The sequence below is a fragment of the Semicossyphus pulcher genome, unplaced genomic scaffold (assembly GCF_022749685.1).
Source record: "Semicossyphus pulcher isolate SPU_LCO1_2020_fin unplaced genomic scaffold, fSemPul1.0.p SCAF_12, whole genome shotgun sequence".
In the NCBI taxonomy this organism is placed as follows: domain Eukaryota; kingdom Metazoa; phylum Chordata; class Actinopteri; order Labriformes; family Labridae; genus Semicossyphus; species Semicossyphus pulcher.
Window position 1 is genome coordinate 14,723,629 of NW_027211626.1, and position 19,450 is coordinate 14,743,078.

General features: G+C 41.3%; 1 protein-coding gene across 1 annotated transcript; it reads right to left on the reverse strand.

The window, feature by feature from the left end:
• Positions 1 to 3,793: 3,793 nt before the first annotated feature.
• On the reverse strand, positions 3,794 to 19,048 carry desi2 (desumoylating isopeptidase 2). Its single transcript, XM_069658594.1, has 5 exons — positions 18,472 to 19,048; positions 10,158 to 10,230; positions 9,866 to 9,959; positions 6,803 to 6,944; positions 3,794 to 4,083 (listed from the first exon to the last, which is right to left on the reverse strand). Exons 1-5 carry the CDS (start codon positions 18,517 to 18,519, stop codon positions 3,808 to 3,810), a joined length of 633 nt encoding a protein of 210 aa, XP_069514695.1. The 5' UTR covers positions 18,520 to 19,048; the 3' UTR covers positions 3,794 to 3,807.
• Between the last annotated feature and the right edge of the window lie 402 nt (positions 19,049 to 19,450).

The window sequence follows — 19,450 nt, forward strand, 5'->3', positions numbered from 1 at the left end:
TTAAAGCGATCTTTGGCCTCGGTAATGGTCTATGGTACTGAACATAAAGTAACAGTTGTTAGGCTACAATTATTGGTTTAAACAATTGAGCTGGTGGATAATTGGTGCTTGATGAGATTGACAGAAATAACCTTACAACAGCAGAAAACTTTGACGCTATAATGGCGAAGGGAAACCTCAGTAACAGGTAACAGTTAAATAACAGCCAGCAGAGGGCGCTGATACGAGCAGGCCGTGTATCAGTCTGTGTCTGTGCATTAAAAATAAAGTTGACTTTCTTATTCAGACTTACTTAAACATAAAATGAAACATTTAATACATAATACACTGAAACCTTTCACTCCAATCCCATCAATGTGCTGGTTTCATGACAAATGTCTTTGCCATATTGTGTCGTGCTTTAACACTGCTTCTGTTGTGTTTCTTTGTTAGAAAATAATGTCCTGAAAGAATCCTTTTAACAAAAGTTAAAATCTGATAAATTTTTTGCCACAGCACCGAAATAATGTTGGTAAAAATATCAAAATGTAGCCTGAAGACAGAAGTGGTGTAACAAAGTGGTGTAACAAAATTGATTTAAAAAAACCTTGAAAACGCTGCTACATTTGTTAAAATTATTCTGTTTTTCTGAGTATCTGTGTGTGTTTGATGTACGGCAATTTGGCCCAGTTGGCAGCTTGTTGATACTAACACTATTATAATCTGAGTGCACCCAAACACTCACACATTCATGCACATACAGGAAAAAAAAACAAAGAGCAGCACAGGCTCACATACAAACATCCAGGTTGTAAACAAAAGCTCTTTTTTATATCAAAGAGAGAAGTATAAAAGTGCACTGCCACAGTGCGTTGTTGAAAAGCTCTATGGAGTGACTACTGCATTAGAAAAAGCAACAAGAACACAAATAAAATGTGGGGTAAAAAAGGTAAAAGGATAAATATTACAAAGCCTTTTGGGGTCCTGAGTTTATCAAACATAAACAAAACAGACAAAAAGGCCAGAGTCCATATAACAAAGAGACACTTTAGAGGATAAACAAACAAAACATTCTCAAACTACATTTGACAGTTTTCCTGCTTGTAGTCCCGTCCTCAGAGTTCCAGCAAAAACAGGCAGGATCGATTGTTTTCAAACATCCATGGCTCTCGTTTGGGACTGAACACAGTATGCAGCATTTGTGTTGTTGTTGTTGTCAGCATGTAGAGTTTCAGTGAGGTGCTCATCGTCTGTGAAAAAGCAGCATTGTCTTGTAAAGTGTAAAAATTATACTTCATCAGATGATTCGAAGGACTTGTCTGAGTAGATGATAGTGCATGATGTCAGTGAGTTTGTCACACTTTAAATCAAAGTATAATCTCTTGAAATAAAACATTTGTGACGCACCAGATTAACGCAGATGTATGTCGTCCCTAACGTGTACACAGATGTGAGGAAAATGACTGACAGGAGTGCAGGCTGATTGTAGCAGGGCAGTTAAAGACGGGTTGAGTTCCCTCCCTTTGCTTCAAATGCCACTTTTCATCAGTAGATTACAAACCGGTATATTTTTATCCTTAATATCTCCGACCGACCCAACGAGAATGGTCCTCAGGTACGATACGACCCGATAATGAACAAAAGTGGGGCGGAAGTGTTTCAGGCGGGCATACAAAGCCAGTTCACAGACGTTTAAACCTCTGACAGATGAACACAAACTAAATTATGTTTAGTTATTATTTTAAAGGGATAGTTCCAATTTTTGGACACGAAGTGGTATGAAATACTGGCCTGCTGCAGGCGTAGTGATACAGGATTGCTCAAGAGAAAAAATAGTGCCAAAAAAATGGCTTAGTATATGAAATCCTAGGACGGTGATGTTGTGTTGTAAATGGATCACCGTTGCCTGCGTGTTGTCTTTGTAGGTAAAACTTTTTGGCTTCATGACCCTGGCATCTCACCAGAACTACTTATTCTACGTTCGGAACCGGCCAGAACTCCGACCACGCGACTCGGTGAGTAAGCTAATAGCTTTGTTAAGTTTTTCATACAACTTATTGTCCAAAAATCCGAACTATCCCTTTTATGTCCGAAGGTTTTGTAATGGACACGTTGGGCCAAGTAACTGTAATATTGTGATGCTTTTACGAAAAGACTGCAATGGGAGCCCTCATCGTTCATAAACGAGGACGGAGTGAGTGAGTCGTCTCTTTGTCGTTACAGGTAAACCGGAAATGTCAGTGAATGACTTGGTGAACGAGTCTCATGGACTAATCTTTCAGCTGAATGTGATTCGAAGATCTGAATCACTGCAAAACAGATAACTGCCATCTCTGCCTGCAACATAATTATACAATTATTTAGAAAGGAAATAGCAATATAACATTATTGGTGAAGAAATATCTGATGTTATTTCAGAATTATTACAGTATGGGCTGATGTATTGTTACTTAATCGGGTCACATTTTCAAGTCATTCCATGATGTGTTTATTCCCATGATGAGCAGGTAGGGATTTAAATGCTGTTATAGATACATGACAACTGCTGACACAGACTTAACTTAAAAACAAAGAAAATGACTTGTGAAGCAAAAAATAACTGGATCTGAACCCATCCAAGGCGATGTGTCAAATGATTTTCACGCATTTAAGACACTGGTGCTGGATTATTTCCTTTGTATGGGGTTAGACGGTGGCGTTTGGCGAAGGTGAGGCTGATTGTAGGTCTAGGCTGAGGGATGTTCAGTCTGCTGTGAGATAAACAAAAAACAAAAGGCTGAGGTCCTGATGCACGCACAGCATTTCAAGGCAGAGTGTATAGATTCCAAACTCCACCTGCTGCTTTCAAGATTTTACCAGCTACGACTGGAGTGGAAACATTTACCCGCCACATAACAAATAATACCAGAGCTTGGCTAGTGGAAATTTAAAACTACAACCGACAGAAAATGCGCCTTAAACTTGATCTTTTTCCTAGGCTTCAGTGTCTTGACCTGGGCTAACATTGCACTCTCCCATAGAAGCTCAGATTGTATGGATGTCAAATATAAAAAGACCCCATAAGGCATATTCAGATTACAGCAGAAAAACAGAGATCTTGGTCTGTGTGTTTTGCATTGGTTTGTGCAGTACAGCTGCATTAGCATTGTCGTTAAGGTTGCTAGCAGTAGATTGCTACATGTCAGAGACTTCACCAGTGTGTCTAGCCTGAAGAGGTAAAACTATATCGAGACAGGGGGAAAGTACAAAAAGTTGCAGAGTCAGAATTAATAACGACTATTTTATGTAACAGAAATATTCTTTGTTCATCAGGTACAAGCTGCCCTTTTACTCCATCAGGAGTACTTGTTTGATTACTCTTCCTCACATGTAACATGTTAAAATGTCACTCCTCTGGTGTGGGGTCATGTTCATAAACTAAAACTAAAAAATTAGCACCATCCACCAACTAACTGCTGGGGAAATCTGCATGTGGCTGGTAAATTATAAAAAACTTGGCAGTCAACTGTCCTTGCTTCCTTGCAGCAGTGCCAGTTGCCTAGTAAAATAATGAAAGCAGCTTGAAGTGAACTAGTCTGGATGTTGGATCTGATGTCAGAATCCACCCGCCATATCCACTGAGAGATGATCCTGCGTCTGTCAGCAGCACGAGGAAAAACCCTTCCTCTTCTCTGTATCACTATAGAAGCCTGACGTTCTTACCAAGAGCAGGCAGCAGTTCAGTGCCTTGCTCGAGGACTCTGACAGGATTCTTCCTGTTGTTGCAGGTGTTCCGCTACCTGACAGTCTCTGTAACCACAAGTCTAGCCTCAAGTTTCCCAGCAGCTTCTACCGGCGGGGCTGGTGGCGTGAATGACGAGGGAAGGAGGTGGGGCTGGAGGAGGATGAGGGCGAGCAGGGCGACATGGACGCCAGAGAGGCTGTGGCAGCAGCGTCCTCTGCCTCCTCCAGCTCTCCCGCTCCGTGCAGCTCCTGGCTGACGCTGGACTGTAAGGCAGCGGGGGTCAGCCACTCTTTGGGCAGGCAGCTCTGGAGGAACGGCACGCAGGAGCTGAAGTAGGCCAGGCGGTTAACCCAGCGAGGGATCTCCCTGCCACACAGGATCTGGTGAGGAAGAGAGACAGAAGTTGTTATTGGAGCATTCACAAGCTTCTACAGGTAAATAATTCCCTTTTTTAAATAGTTATGGGCTGACTATATATTACACAGCAGTGTTTATAATTCCAATTGCCATTATTTAATCAATTTATTGTGTCAATGTTGTTTATAATGTATTCTTTCCAAGTTCCCCTCATGGACCGGTATGTTTTGTGTAACGTGAGCGCCCTCTACTGGGCTCCTGCAGACTTGACATGTGCGCCCCTCATTCTGTCACCGGTCTGCTGTATCCTGTCCTCGTTGTATGTTGATTAGTAATAAGAAACGTCAAAAGTTATTTTGTTATTGTCGGTAAAAGTGTCATTTCAGCATGTGGTATTTTTAAGAGAACTTCCAAACTTAATGTCAAAACTTTTGTGATGATATCGGTTACGTTTCGAGCGATTTCAATTCAACGCGTTATAAGGCTTTGCTAGCTTAATTTTAGCTTCGTCATCAATCTCCGTTATGTATCTTAGTAACCAAAAGTTAGCTTAATTATTTCTTTCATTGTTTTAGCAATTTCTGGAGCTTTTTACAACAAATGTGGCAGTGAGAGACCTGACATGCTTCTGTTATAAGAATAAATGGCGTGTTGGAGCGCAAAAGTAACTGTTAATGTGTGGTTCATTGCAACCGTTACACATGCACACTCAAACTGACGGCAGTCACAGTATGTAAAGATGTCCTCTACATGTTGTGTAGTTGTGTGATACTAGGACTGTATTGCAGGCTTGTCAAAGATAAGAAAAAGAACACTACAGGGATTGATGTACTGTGTGTAACCAGACTTATCCTGCAAGGTTGCATATCAGTTCTGCTCTTTGAACCAAGACATCAAACTTGTGTCGTCAATGTGGCCTCTATGTTGGAACATGTATCGCTATTACATGGATGAATAATAATTTTCCATCTCCACATCAACTCTCATATGGCCCTCGGAACATGAAAGGCTGACTTTATAAAGTGTAAATAAATGTTTAAATTAACTTGAACAAAACGTGTGTCAATGAGAAAAAAATATTTAAGAATAAATCAAAAGAAAATTAGTAATTCCATTTTCTTGTGAGGAATTGGGAATTGTAAGGAATTGTACACTGAATTCCTTTCTATGTCCTAAAAATACATTCCAGAAACTCCATATGCCTGCATGGTAGCAACATATTCATCTACTGTAAGTACCAGCTGCTCATAAGTGAGGAAGTCTGCTTGAGGGAAGACCTTTAGAGTCTCTGGTGGATTTTTCGCTCTCATCTCTTCTTCCCTTAACAGACGAGCCTGCAGGCACAGGCAGCAACACTGTCGACGTAAGGTCTAATTATAATCACTTAGCTCCATCAGTTAAAGTGCAGCATTACGAGACCAGTGGCTTCCAAGAAAGTCAGTAATTCCCAGTCCAGGCTTTATTATGCTTTTATAAGAACATTCGCCAAATCTGCTGATAGTCTGTCTTTTAAGTTTCACGAGGAGACAGCAGCAATAGATCTAGCTTTTAACCACAAAAATGTCTTAGAAAGAATTAAGCTTGTTGCGCCGTGCCATATGGAGACAACAGATGATGTATCTTTGTCGGCTTTGTTTATGCTGCAGCAACTGTTTTAAGGTTTGCCAGCAATCAAGATTCCTCACCTCCTTCAGAGACGAGTGTGTTTTGACAGGAAAAAAAATCCAGGCTCTAAAATGCAAATCAGCCAGGCTCTCTCTGCATCAAGACTACGCAGATGCTCTCGCAGAGGAGCACAGCCAAAACAGGGAGAGGAGTCACGTTAAAAACAGCCGATTCAGAAGAAGAACCTGGCGTAGTGTTTGGCTGACGTAATGAAGCTTTAGCTGCAGAATTCATGATGCAGTCATTTGTTTTCGAGCTTTACACTCGAATAACAAACCTTCAAATTACTATCATGAGCAGTACATCAGCACGAGTAATGCTAAAAATAACTGATTAACAGGCGGAAAAATATCTTTTTAAAAACTTCTTCTACAAAAGTCTCTTTGAAGATACATTTAGACATATTTTTGAGCACTTGAGGGCAGTACAATAAGCTGCAAACTGATACATTAGCCGATGGGTTCCCAGATTGAGCCTAGGCTAAGTCCTTACCCAGATAGGCCTTTTAAATACGTTAAACTCAACAGAAAATTCTCAAGAGACAGAACAAAACATATACACAACAATACATTTGGAAATTAAAGCAAAACTTCAATTTGATTACTTCAAATTCGTCTGCATTTTTGTATTTGTCTTTTAGAGTATCTTTACATGTGGTTAGTATGAATGTATGTGTGTGTGTTATTAGTGTAGGTTGTGTGTGTGTGTGTGTGTGAGTGTTTGCCAGCTGGCTCTGCGTGTCCGGGCTTGTATCAGTGTGTCCTAATCCCCATCTCAGTGGTAGATGGTAACTGTAAGACTCCCTGCTCATTAGTCACACTAGGCTAAGCCGATTGAAAGCACACACACACTCAGTCAGACACACACACACACACACACACACACGCTCAGTCAGACACACCCCCACACACACACTCACACAGTTCAAGTACAGGAAACAAAACCATGACCTGGATATTTAATAGACTGTAGTTTTCTTTCTGCACATCATGCCAGGCACATTCAGCTGAACAGCCAAAATGGTGCATTGCTGTACAGTGTATGTGTGTGTGTCCTAACTCGTGTGTGCGCACATACCTCTGACAGTGCTGAGGAGAAGTGGTTGCAGTTCTTGTGCATGAGGTGGTAGGCGTTTCCTTTGTACTCCTTCCCCATCTCCTCCACGATGCGCTCCACATCCTCCTCTGTGAAGTCTGTGCTGCCCAACACTATGGCTTCTCTGCAGGGGGGGTGGGGGGGTGGAGGCGAGTGTTACTACATATCATTACTCACTGACCACACAATAAGGAAAACTTCCAGGCAGTTGGTCTAAACCTACTTTGCAAAATCAATCAGTGGCATGTGAGAATGAACCACAAATTCAGACACGTTTGTTCTTAGGTTGCACATTGGGGCATTCACCAGTTTTCTCATATACCCCTTTCCCACTGAAATTAGCGTGTTGACGCAGGTTTTTCAGACCCGGGAAGACCTGCTTATAGAGGCTGATTGTCTCTGTTCCCATTGCCAGTGGCGTATACTCCTTTCTGTCTCTTCTCTGCTGTGTTACCGTTTGACGTCACAAACGCGTTAGTAAACAGTGAAGACGTTACAGTGGTTAGATCTTTAGTGTATCTATTGCTCATTCAGTCTGTTTATCAAACTCGGCGCCGACAAATTTGGAACGATGTTCGAGCACTTTTTGGATGGAGACGGGCGGAATTTGTAGCTGAGATGACAAGGAGTCGCAGAAGTTACTGCCGGAGCTTAGCATCATGCCGGAAAGGGGGCGGAGATTAATGTGTCCACACGGGTTTTGTGTTCCCATCAATGCCAGTCAGAGCCGAGGCGATAAATACCTGGGTCTACTGCAGAGTCATATGACCCGAGTCTGAATGCCGATTTCCCACTAAGCAAAAACGGCAGGTGTTAGCAGGTGTTTTTTGACCAGTGGGAAGGCGGCTATAGTTAACAAAAATTCTACCGCAGTCCAGATGTGTCGTACATCGAATAACGTTGTGCCTTTGTCGCCAGACTTAGGAATCATACTTACAGCCTGACCAGTATGTCCGTCTCTTGATATCATCAGCCAATATGGGCCTGATATGGGATTATAACTATTATATTGTTATCTAAAAAATAACAATACATTTTTAAAAAAAGTTTTACATGCTACCATAGTTAAATTAGTTGCCTTATTTTGCCCAGTGAGCGTGCAAACATTGTATCTTGCGACTGCAAATGCCTGTGGGCCGTCCCTATAAGAATAGGCTTAATCATATGTTTTCACTGCAGGTATTGGTTCTCAAAAATACAGTGAAAAAAATAAGTGCATACGTCCATATTGGTATCCATTTGGCCAAATTGGAATATATCAGCATCAGATATTGGCAAAGATTGCACTGTCGTGCATTCCTACATTGGGTGAACACATGGTTCTTTTTTCATTTGGCAAAGCGACATCGCAGCGACGGATATGCGGGCATTTGTCCCAATGATCCATACTTCTAGTCTAGTGGCCTGCATGGAGACAGCAAGTGTGCCTGTGCTAGAGAGTGTGTGTATGTGTGCCAAGCTGAGCCTGTGTAAAGCCACAGGGCAGATCAACTAGAGCAGAAGTAATACACAGCAGCACAGTTAGCTCAGGGTAGACACACAAACACACAGAAGCACAGACTCTGGGCTGATTGTGGGAGTCCTAAAAAGTATTGAACTGACTGGGTGCCCTGATGTCTCACCACCACAACAGACTCTGATGCAACTGCAGTAAAAATCTGTTTTTGTTCACCTCATACTCACGCAGGATCAAAAAATATTAGAAACATTTATCAAAGATTTTTCCACCCAATCTTCTGTTATCACTCACTCTGTCTTCCTAACACAAGTCAGCTGCCACAAACCATCAGGAAAAAAGTGTGAAATCATTAAAGCTCGTCACATGCTCTTCTCTTTCTGCCCCCCATCTATTTACTTGTTTAATAATCTTTCTAACCAGCGGCCCTCATTACAGGAAGATGTCAGCTGACTGGATACACAGAAAAGGCCTGGTCTCTCTGATTTACACAGAGAGCAAATTAATGATTTGCTTACAGAGTGACTGTTGGACGATGATTATTTGACTGACTGGTCCTCCTTAGTTCAGTGGATAACTCATGATGACGTAAACACTATTAAATGCCCATGGTGCTTGGCATCAAAATGTCTGTTGTATTGTTCAGCTGAGGTGTAAGAGTAAGAGTGTATCCAGCACTTAAGACGGGCTGACTAGATGACGCAGTATGTTTGCATGCTCCAGGTTACTCAGAGAAACCAGGTTACACAGGTAATCAGAGAACACGCTGCAGGTCAGTGATCTCATCAGACTTCTCTCGTACAAACTGAACACACAGCCAGATTTTCAGTGCTGGAAATGATCTTATTTAGACGAAACCTTCCCTGTCTTTGGTCTCTCTCTAATGCATACATGTAAAACGCCTAAATAAGAAACCCAGTTGTGTGTATATAAGTAAAGAAACCTGAGCTTTCAAGGGGATGTATGGCAGGGGAAACCCTCTGATCTCCTACCCTGATTCTATAACATGGTTTTCTTCTTCTTGTGAAGTGTAAGGATGTTTAGTCTTAACATGAAATCCCTAAAATAAAGCAGCTTTGTACCCTGTTTGTTAGCAGCTTTCATAGATAAACAAAGGCAAGGTTTCAAAAAAGATAATTCAGTGTTTTTCTATGTTGTTAAACGTGTTTGTCCGTCATTCATTTCCCTAAACACAGCGAGTATTTAAGAAATCACCTAATTTTAAATTGCCGACTTTAACACGGTTACTTAAGTGCACTTAAACGAGTTGACTCACAAGTTTAAAGGCTGGCTCACTGACTATTGAGCAAAGCAGCAAGCAGACTGAGTAAGACTAACAGAGCGTTGACTGAACTTCTGACTGTGGGACTGATTCACTGATGAACAGACTGGTTGGACAATGACTACCTAAAACACACAGTCACTATTAAACAGACAGACTGATTCAATATCCGACAATTATCTTGCTTGCTTGTTGAGAGCTGTCCGGCCAAGTGCTGACAGGCTGAATAACTGACTGAGTTGGCAACAGACAGTCACATGTATACCTGTAATTCAGTGCACGTGAACACCACACATCCCGCACTTACTTGAACTTAAAAGTCTCGCCGAGTTCAGTTGCGTCACCTGGTGAAATCTCAAAGATCCCTGAGAATGGGTATGGGTGTCCGCCATATGCAAACTCTGAAAACAAACACATTCACAAAACATGTAAACACACATTTAAGCAGTGATCAGTCTGGATACAACAAGCATCTTCTTTTGCTAAATAACAATTACAGACAATTTAAGCCAGACCAAACAGAGGCTTCATTCTGTAACATCATCCACAGGCATGAAGTCACCTGATACATGTGGTGTCATATTTCTGGGTAATCTTACCTCTTCCATAGACCTCAATCCCTGAGTGGAAGACACCGATGCCCAGAGTGCTGGTAAACTCATTGATCCAGTACTGAGGACACAGACAGACACAAAGTAAATAACAGGCATATGGAAGCCCGTATGTTCCACATCCCTGATAGAAAGTGTCAGTTTCCTACACTAGGTCTTGTCTTTGACAGCACTGGGTGAACGCTGAAAGCCGTACTAGGTAACTAGTAGACAGCAAAAGCTCTGATATGTTACCTAGTAAGGGCCAAAATATCCGCTAGTTATACTAGCGAGAGAGGTTTTGACATTGCTAGTTAACTAGTTAGGCTGAAATATTTAGTAGTTTATTCGTCCGAAATGTCCGCTAGTAACACTAGTTAGGGTCTTTAGTTAATTGGAGAGGTTCAAAATGTTTACTAGTTAACTAGTTAGAGCCAGAATCACCACTAGTTACAGTAGTGATGGTTTTATGGACCTTACAAGTTAACTAGTGAGGCTCCAAATGTTCACTAGTTGTCTAGTAGGGGTTAGAAAAATGTGTAGTATTAGGCAGGGTATTATGGTAACTAGCAAGGCTAGAAATGTTTACTAGTACCAAAATGGTCAGTAGTCAACTAGTTGCAGTAAATGCTAATGAGATATATGTATATAAATAAATAGATATAAATAAAGATAAATTAATACATTAAATTAAATTAACTAAAATACGTTAAAAAAAAATAGAAACAATAAAAAATAAAATAAAGATAAATAAAATTGAATAAAGACAAATACAAAATACAAATAAATAAATATAAAAATATAATCAGGCCAACCGACTATATTATTCTGTCAATTCTTTTCACGATTAATCAATACGTTGTTTGGTCTATAACATTTGGTGTTTGTGCTTCTTAATGCTTCAGACCGAATCGACATCACAGTTGCAGAAGCAATAACTGTGTTCGAGTCCTGCTTGAAATCTCATCATGCCTCGCTGTACCAAAAGCTGTAATACAAACTTAAACGCTGACACAGGAAGAAAGTCACTGCTCTATGTGGTTTCCATTCTCTAATTGTCTCGTTGTACTGAATCATTGCATCACTCAGCACAGGAGAATCACATATAATAAAAGATCTCTTACACACACAGACAATAACAGACTACAAAAAGACTGGGACGCACAAAATCAATAATTGCAGCACAATAATCTCACATTACCATCCGTCTTTTCAGTGGTGTGTCTGTAATATCCTGAGGCTACAGGGCGATTGGTCGGGCTGTTGCTAGGCGGAGTTCACTGGTGTGAAAAAGATCTTTATCACAGAGGATGGAGCGCGGAGAGAGAGCTTGATTTGACATCTTTGGAGGCTTAATAATAACTCAATCAGTCTAAAATATATTTGGAGATATTTTCATCAACCACAATGAAAAGAAATATTTGACCTGAGCAGCGTTTGGATCAGTTGCCTCTCTAGAAAAGCTGCACACAGACTGAGTGCTAAACCCTTATCCTATGTCTGACAAACTTAAGGACTGACGGTATCCCTGGGATACTTCTGTATTGCCATATAAATTTATTGACTTCATTTCAGCCCTAGTGAGTGTCAGGTGATTGATAATGACAGGTCAAACAAAGGTTTTCTTCCAGCACAGGAGCAACATCAGTCAGTGTGGATTAGGGACAGACCAGGCCGATATTCGGCATTTTGACGCATATCGGCATCAGCCTTTTTTTTTAAATCCGACGGCAGATAAGAGATCCATTTAAAACTGGGTTATTTTGGCTCTGATGCAGCCGCGCCTCTCTGTCTGCAGTCACTACTCTGTCTCCAGCATTGTCCCACCCACAGCACTGATTGGTTACACGCAGAGCCATGGCACGGGTAACAGCCAATCAGCAGAGAAAGCTGTGCATGCAGAGTGCTCACACACACGGCGGAGAGGAGAAAAAGTTCATTTCTTTGCAAATTTTATTTAACTTTGTTTCATTTACTTTATAAAACTTCAGGAAGTTATTTAATTAAATTTTCAGTTAACTTTATAAGAGATGCTGCTGACCCTTTTTGTTTGTTTGTATAATAAACATGCTTAAAGGCATTTAAATGAAGTTAAGTGTTGGAGTTTGTATTATTCAAAATTTTGAGGCCAATATTTTCACTTTTACTGCAAAAGAATATTGACACCAAATATCGGTTATCGGCCTCCTTGACTACTAATAATCAGTATTGGTATCGGCCCTGAAAAAACCATATCGGTCTATCTCTAGTGTGGATATCATGTACTGTGCACAGGCAGACTTTCAGACTGAAACCACAGCAAGCTACTTTAAAACTATTCTCATACTTCCTGTAAAGTGTTACGCACATACAGTTTGTAGCTGCACACATGTAGCTGTGGCAGAGCTGGCGCTCTCAGCCACACATCTGCATTGCAAATAGTCCCTTCTGCAGACGGCAGATAACAGTTTCTCAAACTGTGATCATTGAGGTGATGAGGACACTGTGTCACCCTCTGGCTGTTTGCACACAGAGCAGGTATGATAAGTGAGCCAAGGAAAGACGCCTGTGTAGCTAAAGTAACATTTACTAGCATGTAAATAACTGTTAAGTCACTATCTATCGCCGAATGAGTTAACACAATGGTGACTGAGCCTATGGCCCACTGATGAAAGCCTTTGCATTTGCAGCATATAGTATTTTTATGAACTGGGTGTCTGTGGCGCCATTCGTGGAAAAAAAATCACAAGCGGCGCCCAGTTAGTGGCGCGTTTTCCATCACCCAGCAGTGGTTGGTCTGCCAGAGAGGGTAGGCGGAGCTACGCGGCTGCTTTTTCGTTCTCTGCAAGTGTTGGGAGTAAACAGTAATCTACTATGGCTGAACAAACAAAGAAAAGATCGATGACTACAGATACAACTTCAAAAATAAGTGAAAATCCAAAGAAAAAGAAACAAATTCGACGCTCAGATGAAGGCAAACAGTTTACAAATGAAAGCGAGGAAAATCAAGAGTTAGAACCGTGACAAAAGGAGCCAATGGGAAGAGTGCTCTCATAATTACCGATTATCGCTAGTGTGAAATTCATCTTTAATTACTTGGATAACTGCGTTTCAATTCCTGGTAATCAAAAATACACACACATGGTTTTCTTGCATTTCATCCCACGGTTCCCCACTGCAGAGTAAATCTGTTTCCTGACCTACATATGGTTCAAATGTTGCACACAAAAGAAAACATCTGCAGGAATCCTCTTTCAGGTTCCACTTAAATGAACCCAAATCAAAGGGCAGACTGTGGGATTGATCAGGATTTATCAAAGTGACCAGCCCATCACATTTAGATTAATCGTGTTGTTGACAATCCCAGAGGTCCAAAAACCACTAGAGCACAAAATCTCAACATGTTTTTTCTTACACTGCCACTGGCAGAGTTCCTTTTTCCTGCAGAGAGAATTTCTATCAGCTGATCCCACACTAAGGATTTTACATTCCTGTATGAGCGAGTTACGTCTTTGTGCTTTTCTCTCGAAGTGCAGGAACAACAGGCATTTGTTTCTACAATAGCTGATTCTGAGGAAACGTCTTTGCTGCCAAGAAGTTCAGAAACAGAGTGTGGGAGCTTTTCCTCACTGCTTCAATCTTCAATCCAGGGCTATTTTTAAGACGCGAGAGCTTTAGGTGGAAGCTGTCCAGAAAACTCGAAACTCTAAGAATCCACAACAGCATTGAAGTTTAAGATAAAAGTTAAACATAAATTTAAGCATATTCTGCTGTTTTAATCGCTCTGAGTAGGGTGTCAGAGATGGCCAAACACGTAGATGCAAAAGCAGCCGCTGGGTGTGCGTGTGTGAAAATATTTTAAGTGAGCTAATCTGCTAGTTTAGTACGCTACTCCCCCTCCTCAGTGGTGAAACAAGAGTCTTATCTTTTCCTTCATTACTTCAGAGGTGGTTAAAACCTTCCTCCTCCACAGCACAGAGAGGCGGCCTGAGTGTGTGTGTGTGTGTGGAAGCGCACAACAGTGAGTTTGTTTATGAATGAATTAAAGACAACAAGAGTCTACTGAAAACATAGATTCCAAGTTGATGATGACTCCAGTCGGCTGATGCAAAAACTAGACTAAACAGTGTTTTATGTGCAGATTTTCTTACATTAAACATGCATTTGCTGCAATCCCTTTGCTACATGAATCCACACTAGCAGTGGCTGCAGAAATAATACTGCAAAACAGCACACTTCTAACTTACTCCTCCCTTATCTAAGCACCCAGCACTGTGTAAACTAGACGGTAGAGGACTGGATTGATTAATTGATCCATAGCAGCATCCACAACTTGCTCTGCACAGTCTCTGACAACGAGACGCTGTTAAACCTATTACCGCGATACGTCGTCTCACACTAACTACACACAGACACAGCAGACCACAGTGCTGGCTGGCAGGCAGACAGGTGGTGTGCAGATAATGCTGTCTCATTAGAGCAGCGCGCTTAGGCACTCAGAGCTGGCCAGGAAATCCACTTAGCAGAGATGGGAGCAGGACGGCCGGGGGAACCGAAGACAATGGGGAGAGGGAGAGGAGAGAGAGTGGCAGTGGTGAGGGGGGTGTATGTCTGTACAGTTATTCCTGAAAGTCACATGACAGTATTGATCCTCAGAGGGAAAGAGGAGTTTGTCTTTTCTTCAGTTTTTCTGACTTAATAAATGATCAGTATCTCATTTAAACCACATGGCATCTGAGACGGAGGTGGGCTCCTGCTACGCGTCTTGACCTCTGCCATTATCTGATCTTTACAGTTTACTGTTGACTTAGACAAACAGCCAGTCACCGAACCAGTTACTCTACCATTCATTCAGCCGATAAATAAGGCCCTGTTCTGACTCTCAAACAGCCTCATTGACTTCAACAACACCCCCATGTTGGGTCACATGGAAACAACAGCTCATTTTAGCTTGTTTCTGGGTAAATCGTCCTATTTTTGCAAGCCATTTATTTATATTTTCCTAAATGTATTCATCATTGAAGTTATTTTTGAAGCAAGTTCCGATAAGAAATTTTACATTTCATGTTTTGGATTGGTTGACCGACAAAACGGGACATGAGAAGATGTGACCGTGGGCTTAAGGACATTGGATAGGGGACCCTCGGTATCCCGATGGACTAACTGACTTATTGATGCAGCCATATTGTTTACCGCCTCAGAAGAGTTAAACTGCTGATCAGTCTAATAAGCCTTTGATGTTGCAGGTGTGTTATTAAATGAGGACTTCTTTGTTTGTATTTCACTTTCCCAACACCTTTAGAGACTATAACCGAGCAATACTGTACCTACAACTGTACGTACGGTATGTTTATTATATCGTTAAAAAATTGTGATTAAGGGCCTGTGTCCATTAAAGGCGTTGGCAGCGTCTATTTTCTGTACAAAACCGATGCAGTTCAGTGTTTCCAGCGCTCAGCGTAAAAACGCCCTCAGCGTCTGGTGTTGTTTGTCGCTGTCGCAGCGCTCTCAGTTGAAAATAGTTAAACTTTTAGAACACCGCTGCGTTCGTCAATGTCATTTCTCCCTCACCAACCAATCAAAATCAAGAAGGGGCGGGACTTGAGATATCAACTTTGTCAACATGATGGCAGAGGAGAAGGTTTTCTCCAGGTCTCTAGCTGCTGCTAATGCCAGGATATGACTCCTTTCCATTGTTTTTATATGTTCTTTGAAAAATTTCCTCGAACAAAAGCAATTTAAAACAGACTGTGTTTCACATCAAACACTAGTGTCACTACCGAGTGAAGCGGAAGTGCAGCCAAACATCTGTCATAACCTAGCAACAGTAAATGGCGGTTAGAAGGGCTCTGAAATTGAGGTTGTGGGTGCTGCCTGCAAAAAAACGTGGTGAGGTGCAGTAACTTCCTACAAATGTAGCTAGCCTACATATTTTGCATTCAGACATAAAGGCAGCATCAATCTAATCATGTGATTCTGGGCAAGAAAGCCAATAAATGTTTCCAAAAATCAAACCAAACCTTTGACCCTTGTCAACCAAGAGTCAAGGGCTGCCACAAAGTAACTCAACTAGTCAGCTAACTAATTATCATGTGAATTCAATTACCTATATGTCAAAATTCCACCAGTTAATTAACAAACCTCTGACAGGAAGTCTACCAGTGAGCATGTAGTCAGTCCAGCAGCCTTAATCCCCAGCAGTCAGTGAGTCACTTTTCCTACAGTACTCAAGTGAGAGCAGCTAAATCAATACACAGAGGAAGTGTTTCAAGTGGAGGAATGAATGACTGGACTCAATAATCCCATTGTTTTCAATGAACACTATAACAATGCTGCAAACGAGCCAAAATCTTGTTCCCACAGCAGCAAACACCAGAAATATGCATGGGTGTGTGAGTCTGTCTGCATGCACGAGCAGGAACCACAAAATTATTTTAATAAGTTTAATGCACTGACTCACTATCTGTCTATCACTTTAACAATGTCAGATTCACACTGCAAATCTTAACCCTTAATGGAGACATCAGCTGTAAAACCAGGAGAGAAAAATCTCATGTAACAGGAGGTGTGTGTGTGTGTAAGCCTTTTAGTGTGTGAAAGTGTGCCAAGGCCCCTGCAGTCGTTCACATGAATGGAAGTGTGACAGAGATAAAAGCCATTCGGTCTTTACGGAGAAGAAACTAATGTGGCCTGCAAGTCAAGTGAAAGACATGGGGAAGTGAAAGAAAGAGGGGGAGGAGAGCAGACAGAGGGGAGACGATAAGAGGAAACAAGGATAGAAGGAAAGAAGGCAGGAGAGATACTAGGAAAGAAGGAGGAACGAAGTGAGTAGGAGGAATTGTACTTATTAAAGCCAAGTCCTGATTTCACACTGTGTTGTGCTACTAAAGATAGAATACTACTTTATCTACAAGAAAACATCTTGTGCCTATTGTCAATGGACTCTATTCTGTAGCCTTCAGTGTCGATCTATTTTAAACAGCCTTCAACAATCTGACCTCAGGCTTGTAATGATATATTGACCATCAGCTAAAAGGGAACACAACAGCAATAAATCAGATCAAAAATAGAAGAAAGGTAGTCCCTGGAGAAACATACTCCTGTCTACATTGAGAGGATATTCTTCTTGAGCCAGAAATAAATATACTGCTTATGTCTTGTGAATTTTTCCAAGGTGGAAAGGACACAAACACAAGGGGATGTCTTGTAAATGAGGAACGAAAGCCTGCTAAACATTTATGGCATGCATTTGGTGGTGCCTGTGTATATTATCCCTGCCCCTGCCTGTTTTATAACCCCTATCATCAAGATAATTCCCATTTTAAGTGTAATCTGTACACCCCAGTGGCTCCTTATCAATCAATGATTCATCAACAGATCAGTCAATTTCCTCCCCCCCTCTCTTTTCCCTGACTCACTCCAACATGGTGACAACATAGTGACTCAAATTCTGCCTCAATCCACTACAAAGAGAAATATATTTTCCCCTTCCAGTAAGAAACGCAGTCTGGGTGAAACTGTCAGTTTGTGTTTAAATGCACTTGATCTTTATTTGCAGTTTGGTTAGGATTATTATATTTAACAGTTGTCCTTGTGAATGAATCCTTAAAAATATGACTGTTTTTTATAGAGTGATAAGGTTGTACAAATGTTAAAGGAAACTGCTGGTGTTTGAGTCCTTCGGGTCACCATGTTTTACCAACTACTGTAAATGTTTTCACAACATCAGCTCAAGAAGTCCAATAAGGACTTTTGCTCCACTCCTGATATGGTAACCAAGTATTACAGTATAATTCTCATATGTGAGCGGGAGCTTATGAGTCAGCTATGAGTTAAAAATGTGTATTCTTGTGTATTTGAGCTTCTATACCTGGCTCCATTTGAAAACACTGTTTTTACAAATGAGTTCTGGTACTGTGTGAATGGAGGGTTTTAGACTAAACGAGCCAAAAAGTAATGGCCTTTCCAAAAGCAATTTATTTCTAGAGAAAATGTATCCAGCTTATCCTGTCATGTTTCATGCTACATTTTCCTCGAAAACAGCCGATGACACAAAGACCTGAACCACATCCTAAAGGTGAAACCGTATAAAAACGAACATAGCCTGGTGTTGTGGATGTATGCCGAGTTGAAGAGTGATTTATGGTCACTTGAAAAAAGATGTTAACTCTTTGACTTTAATATTAAACATGTGCTGATAAGTAACGGAGCAATAAATTGCCTTTTTTAATAATGGAGTTTGGCCCTCCGTCCAGACATTGTTGACATGCTCAAAAACAACTGAACCATATGCCAAAGATAAAGTCGCAAAGTCTCTGTTAACCATGATCTAACTTTTACTTACCATGTCATAAACGTTTAGGATGATCGGCTCGTTTGCCATCACTGGCATCAGGATTTTCGCCCTCTACGTCCCTTCTTCTCTGCGGGTCTTCCTTCTCCGTACACCCCCCTACCCCTTCCTTCCTTCGGTGCGAGATCGAAACTCGCGCCCTCCAAAAATAGACCGTATTCCGGGCACTTTCACGATATATGGTCAGCTTGATAACTCAATTTCACAATCCCGAATAAAAATGTTTGAGTTCCGTGGATATTTTTACCGTCCAACATCGGACGGGCTTTGTCCAGATCCTTCCCCGTCAGAGCAGCAGCAGCAGAAGCAGCAGCGGCGGACAGATGAGACACTCGCTGGTCAAAACGAACTGACTTGCTAAACCCGTTCAGCTATCGAAGTCGGAGTGAAAAAGCAGACTTTACGGATACAGTGTTGTCTTTCAGGAGGCGTGTTGGTACGGAAAAAACGCAAATTCATTTTCCTAGCGACTTATTAAGCAAAATAACATGACAGTGAGGTAACAAAATAGAATTTCCTCAGTAAGAATGACTTGCTACTCCCTTATTGGCTAGCTAACGGTAGCACTATAACAGGCAGGCAGGCAGGATGCGACTGCTGGGAGAAAATTGGACGGTTTGTGTGGGCGAGCAGACCGGAGCGATGCATCAACGCTCGATTTATAAACCTTGGTGCATTGAGAATTTTGGGTAATGTAGTTCTTGAATTATTAAATTCAACACACAGCTTCCTACACCTGAAAATTAAAGCTTCTGTGAGGAGTTTTTCACTGGTTATGAAACAGACTCAGATTAATTCTGATGCCTCTATATGAGCCACAAAAGCAAACCAGTCCATCAGCAACAAGATTGATTATTTCTAAATATTTATTTTTAATGCCTGAAATGGCTGGCGGGGGGTAGCTGTCAGATGAAGCGGTTAACTGCACGCTGCCTTTGTTTACTTTTTCCAGGGCTTGATTAAAAAAACA